The 6,343-nt window shown below is 44.8% G+C and overlaps 1 protein-coding gene across 1 annotated transcript in view; it reads left to right on the forward strand.

The window, feature by feature from the left end:
- The first annotated feature begins 533 nt into the window (after positions 1-533).
- Positions 534-6,343, forward strand: part of LOC109528652 (receptor-type tyrosine-protein phosphatase-like N) — a 17,098-nt gene continuing 11,288 nt past the window's right edge. The window contains exons 1-5 of the mRNA XM_019891530.1: positions 534-792; positions 4,258-4,308; positions 5,234-5,344; positions 5,416-5,512; positions 5,599-5,746. Of these exons, the coding sequence (XP_019747089.1) occupies positions 714-792; positions 4,258-4,308; positions 5,234-5,344; positions 5,416-5,512; positions 5,599-5,746 (486 nt within the window). The 5' untranslated portion in view covers positions 534-713. The remainder of the gene's footprint in view (positions 793-4,257; positions 4,309-5,233; positions 5,345-5,415; positions 5,513-5,598; positions 5,747-6,343) is intronic.

Below are 6,343 nucleotides of genomic sequence, written 5' to 3' on the forward strand. Positions count from 1 at the left end.
ACAAAATGGAGCAGACCACAGGACTTAGTTTGATTTTAATATTTACTTATTCGTGTTTACTTCGGGCAGCACAGCGGATGACTGGTTAGCACGTCAGCCTCACAGTGAAGAGAGAGGTACAGGGTTCGAGTCCGGCCCGAGACTTCCTGTGTGGAGTTTGCATGTTCTCCCCGTGGATTTTCCCTGGGTACTCCGGTTTGCTCCCACATTCCATAAACCTGCATGGGAGGCTAATGGCCCCCTTTAAATTGTCCCGAAGTGTGATTGTGAACGCGAATGGTTGTCGTCTATGCTTGCCCTGGGATTGGCGAGCAACCAGCTCCAGGGTGTACCCCGTCTACTGCCCAAAGACGGCTGGAATAGGCTCCAGCATGCCTGCGACCCGCGTGGCAAAAAACAGATTATCAAATGGATGGATGTTTACTCTGTAGATTACTACTATTAAAGCTACGTTGGCAGCCCCAATCAGAAAAGTCACGGCGACCATCCGTTAATTTAAATGACTTCCTGTGTATGTCGTCGTGTTGTGTGGCGCCCCCTTTTGGTGAGGATCCGCACACGTCGCCCCACTTGCCTCCATCTCAGCAGCAGAAGAGACAGGAGAGCTGGCGAGCTGCAGCCTGGAGCTTATTCTCGACGATGGACAGCTGCTAGACGGGCAACAGCGTGAGCGGCTCACTTCCCTCTTCACTCCAGTGAATCTCGGCTGGACCATGAAGTGTTGTCGGCTGTGGGTGGCCATATGCCTCCTCCTCAACGCCTCCTGTCGCTTCAGTTTGGCTGCCCGACACGGTAAGAGGAGCTCCTCTGCACACTCTTTAACCCCCCACCCCAACCCCCCGATCTGATTTAACAGCAATATTTAGTCCCTACATCATAGTATGCACTTACTGTATCAACATCATTATATTTGAGCCTTATCGCTTATGTAAATGATCAAGTAGCCTATATGATGAGCTGTAATGAGTCCACTCACCATCTGATGCAAATCATGGCTTCTGGCCGGATGGATAATTTTGTTATCCAGAGGGAAGCAACAAGCAGGGAGATATGATAAGCCTATAAAATAACGTTTTTTAAAAATCTGAACCATGACAACAGGGGTGTCAAACTCATTTTAGTCGCCGGCCAATTTGAAGTTATGTCTTCCCTCCGAGGGCTGTTATGACAGTGAAACCACAAAATGATAACTTGTACACAACAAATTAATAGATTACTAGTTTTGAAATCAGTCGATTGTAATAGTGTGTTCAATTATTGTTCAAGTGAGTTTAAACAGGGTAGCAAAATCTCAATGTCATTTGTCACACGTGACAATTTGACATTTCGGTACAGATTTTAGCAAGTCGACACACATGATTTGCTTTCGCGGGCCACATAAAATGACCTGGCGGGCTAGATGTGGCCCCCGGGCCTTGACTTTGACACCTGTGCATTACACGATGAGAATATTACACTGCTGTATGTTCTAGTACAATGGTTCTCAAACTTTTTTTTTTTTACTCTAAATACCACCTAAAAAGTGTGTCTTGCTCTAAGTACTGTACCACTATCATGACCAGCATTAGAATACAGTTGTGTGGCAGGCCTAGTAGTCGTCATCACCGAAACAGGGATTTTATTCCTAAATATATTTAATAGAATTGTAAGCCAACAAGATGCAGCTAGTGGATAATTGGTTAGACTCACAATTCCGAGGTTGGGGGCATTCCTGTGTAGGGTTTGATGGTCTCCCCGTGATTGAGTGGGTTTCTGTGGGAACTCCAGCCTCATCCCACAAGCATGTTGGTTAATTGACGACTCTCAATTATCCTTAAGTGACAATGTGAGTCCTTGTTGTTTGGTTACCTGTTACTGGCTCACAACAACGACATTAGTAACATTGATATCCATAACTTTGTTTTGAGTTGTAAACTTTCTACAGCCCAAATTTGAATGAAGTGTTGAGCAGTCGACGGGATTCGGCAACTCGTTTTCATGGGTGGCCAACTGCTGGCCAATAGTTTTGCAGTGATTCAAAATCTGAATAATTGATAAACGGCATCGCAATATGGCTGCTGTAACAGCCAATCAAGATGCACATGAAAGGAGAAAAGCGAGACCCAGCTGGTTGGAGAGTCTCTGTCATTGAAATGCAGAGTTGAAGCCAGTGGCTGCAGCAATCAACCATTGCCAACAGTCTCTGAAAATAGTCACTATTTCTCCTCTTATTGTCTCTAAGGCAATCCGCGTCTTCCTTGACAATCGTCTGAGCAAAGTATTTTTTCATGTGGAGTCTCCTCTCTTATATTTTGTCATCCGGAAATCCCCTCCTCGGGAACATTTTAACCTACACATCTTATCTTTCAAAGGATATTTTTAATCACTGACCACTAGTTGTAGTGATATTATAGTGACGCTATCAATCATGTCTATACTTGGCCTTGTACACTGTCAAGCAGGATCATGGTGGAGGAAATGAGGCCTATAGCAGTCCATTGGAGAAGGAGTCAATATTGTGTGTGCTCACAGAGGGACAATAATACTCACACGCTCGCCCATTTCTTTGAGCCGCTTCGGGCTGCTCTTACGGTGGTGCAGTTACAGTGATTCTGGCCTCACACTCAGGTCCAAAGTTGAACTTGCTGGCTCACCTGCCACTCAGCAGGAGTACCATCCTTGCCTTGTGTGCTTCTCTTTCAGAATATTAAGCAACTATAAGTACAGACAACGTTCTATTTTGCCAATCGACAAATAAAGTTATCTCAAGATCTATCCATGGTCAAGAAACACACTCTTCATTCATTATAGAAAATCAACTGAACCCTTCATTTGGCAACAGAATCAAGGAAAAAAAACACTCAAAGGAAGAAACCTTGAATAGAATGCAAGCTCTGTTGGGCAATGGAAAAGTAATCATGTCCAATGGCTCTTTCTGGTCCCATTCTACCACCCATAATTTTTTTGTTGAAATTGAACCTGCACACCACTGAAACCATTACCTCCTTTTAGGGGATCGTTTCAAGGGTCTTGCAGTGTATGACATTTCATCATGTTTTTGGTACATGTTTAAGTTCACATTTCGGTGCTCAATTTTTGTGAAATTTTTATGAACCGTTTTTTTTTTTCTTTCGGAAGCCAGAGATTCCTGTAATTTCTCTAGCTGTGTGGCCCGAGTCAAGTGGGTGGGTTCGGGTGGGGTGGGTGGTGTTTCATGTGTGGGTGGCTCCCTGTACGTTTCCAGGGGTGCCCAAACGCTTTGGACTGAAGATCGACTTTTCGATCAACCAACCTCCAGCGATTGACCGGTTACCGCCCACGCACGCCATAATGAGCAACAGCCTGACATGGAGGCATACGACGCACTTTTGCAGCCTGTTAACTATCGTAGCTCACATGTGCCGTTTTAAAGTGCTTCACTCGGCCCTCTAGATTCCTATTCTTTACCCGTGCCCTGGGTGAATTGTACACGAAACAAACTCTGAATGAGAATAATGATAACGATAAAAGATATAGCGCAATAGCTCTGATCACAAGCTGCAATTGCAGACTGCTGAGCGCTAACAACTTCTGGTGACGCAGGTCACGCGCCACCGTAGGTTAAAGATTTACCTGATTTATTTTATTTTATAAATACTTTTTGTGAAAATGAGACTGAAAGGATGATTAGGGCAGAGTTTACATTAACACAAAAAATATATTACTAAGATGCACAAAGACATGCAAATGGTTGTTTGTTTGTTTTCTCCTCGACACCCCTCACGATCGACTTGGGACCAGTCTGCGATCTGCCGGTCGATCGCGATCGATGTGATGGGCATCCCTGAGCCTTTAGCCAGTCATCTAGCCATTCAGTGCCGATTGTTGCATCTCTTGTCTCATGTCAGTGTGATGTTTTTGTACTCCACATGGTGTCCTGAATAAGCAACTGACTCTCTTGGAACAAAAATTATATTTTCGCAAATCTCTTAATTAAGTCAGCTGATTCACCCCTGCCTCCCGGGAAGTCATCACACATTACACACAGCATCATGATAGAACCTTAATGAAGTCAAACAGGTGTGAATAATGAGAACAGAGCGAGTGGCCTCCCATCTGCTGCTGTTTACCTCCTCGCTAGATTCAGAAAGGTCAAGTGGAGAATACACACATTTACTAAGGTTAAAATCCACCCTAGTTCTGTCTCTTTATTTTATTTTATTTATTCACTTATTTATTTATTTGGGGGTCGGGGGACAGGGGTCTACACTGAATTCAGAGTCTGTTCCTTGTTTACAGGTTGCTTATTTGAGAAGAAGCTTTGTCCCAGAGATGAGCTGTGCAGTGATGGTGAGTTTGTACATCGGTCGTCAGTTTGGAGTGCTGCTTTTACAACCTGATGCTTCTTTCTAGTCATAACCATTTGCGATATCCCTCAAACCATAATGAGCCTACGGTTTTCTTCTAACTTAATGACATGTCATTTCAACTCAGTGTGAACCTGTGGCTTTCATGGCTGCATTGTCAAAGCTTCCTACTCCCACTAGACTTCAGGGTGCAATTGATGAGTGTAAAGATCGACTAAATAGATCAGTTTGCACTCCAGGAGTTCTGCAGAAATAATCATCCATAAGCGGCATAAAACCTAACGTGGATATGTTTGGAGCACTGAAACAAGTGTATGTCTGTGAAGAGGATCGTTTTGTCTACGAGATTCACGACAGCATACGCGAAGATAGAGAGCGAAAGAATCAAAGTGGGTGGAAGCGCAACGCGAACGTCGTCTCCACCGTCAGCGGCTATCCGCCAAGTGCAGGCTGTGGAAGCTGTTACTATGGTGACAGTGACATCACCTGCCTGACGACTGTGTTCCTTCCTTGTGTGTGTGCGTGTGTCTGCGTGCTTGTTTTGATCAGAGATAGAGGGAGTAGAGATGCGATGAGTCACGGCGCACACGTACGCACATGCACACACACGCACGCACGCCGAGTCATATCACTTCTGCAGTGCATGTTGATGAGTGTGTGAAAGTGCAGTAAACTCATTGGCAGTAAAGTCACATCATAAGAAGCAGCAGTTTGGCAGATATTGAGTCATCCTTGTAAAAGGAGGCTTCAAGCGGTTTATTTCACTCCCTGGTGAAGTTTACGATCAAAGTAAACATAAAACAAAGAGACCTACATGTGTATTTAAAACAACCACAGAGCAATAATATGTTCTACAACGAGTTAGGTATGACACGGCTTCTTATGTAATCTACTGCATTCCCTTGCAGATGGTTTGTTTGGACAGTGCTGGGCTCCTCACCACGATCCGGTCCAGTATTTGGTTTCTGTTCCTGCTCTGCATAAGCTGCAGGAGGTTCTTAAAGACCTGATGGCTCAAGGTGAGTCTCATCAACAACTTTCATTGCAAAAAATGCAGATATCACCCTTAAAACCTGTGCGGGCCGAGCAGGCATGACCTGGAGGGATGAGATCACCCAGGCGACAATCGGACGAGAGTTGAGTCACATTCCGTCAATTAGGTCCTCACAGCTTCACCAGCGCAATCAGTAAGAAATGTCACACCAGCACAGCCTGCCGACGAAGATCGTAAAGGAGCCTTTTAAAATCCTTGTATTCACTCCCGTGTTTACAGGCTGCTCACTCAGCGAAGGTTTCCGAGACCGGAGGAGGCAGGCGACCCGCAAAAAATACAACAGCGCAGAAACTACCTGGCACTCGACCCCTCTTCGTCCTCGATTCATGGGCTGATGCCCCTGCTGGAGCCGTACATTTACCAACAGGTAGCCAAATAGAAGTGACCGCATGAAATGTGAGCTGTTGTGTTGCAGGAGTGCACTTGCAGCAGGAGTTGGGCCATCAAATGCACCATAGCCAAAATAAAATCACTAATTATTAAAAGACACCACAAAAGATTGATCAGTGTTGTGTCCAAGGACCGGCAACCCGAGGCCAAGGCCAAGGCCAAGGACTTGCCTCCGAGGCCAAGGCCAAGGACTTGGAAAATTTTCCGAGGCAAGGCCAAGGCCAAGGACTTGAGAAATTTTCCGAGGCCAAGGCCAAGGACCAAGGACTTGCTTCTGAGGCCAAGGCCAAGGACCAAGGACTGATTTTGAAACAGAGGCGTAGCCAAGGACATGTATTAAACAATGCTATCATACCACTTGGCAGGTCCTCATGATTTGCAACACCCCTCCATCATAACCCTTTGCACTCCCTAACACTTGAATGAAGTGTTTTTATTCAAAGAGTAGAACAGTCAGGGTACGTGTTATTTATACTGAGAAAAAGAAATAAAATCATATGATATACATTTATGAATGAATGTTTTAGTGCAGTAGTTTCTTAATATGAAGTAAATCAACACTCAACAGGCATGA

Source organism: Hippocampus comes, unplaced genomic scaffold, assembly GCF_001891065.2.
Source record: "Hippocampus comes isolate QL1 unplaced genomic scaffold, H_comes_QL1_v1.1 scaffold174, whole genome shotgun sequence".
In the NCBI taxonomy this organism is placed as follows: Eukaryota; Metazoa; Chordata; class Actinopteri; order Syngnathiformes; family Syngnathidae; genus Hippocampus; species Hippocampus comes.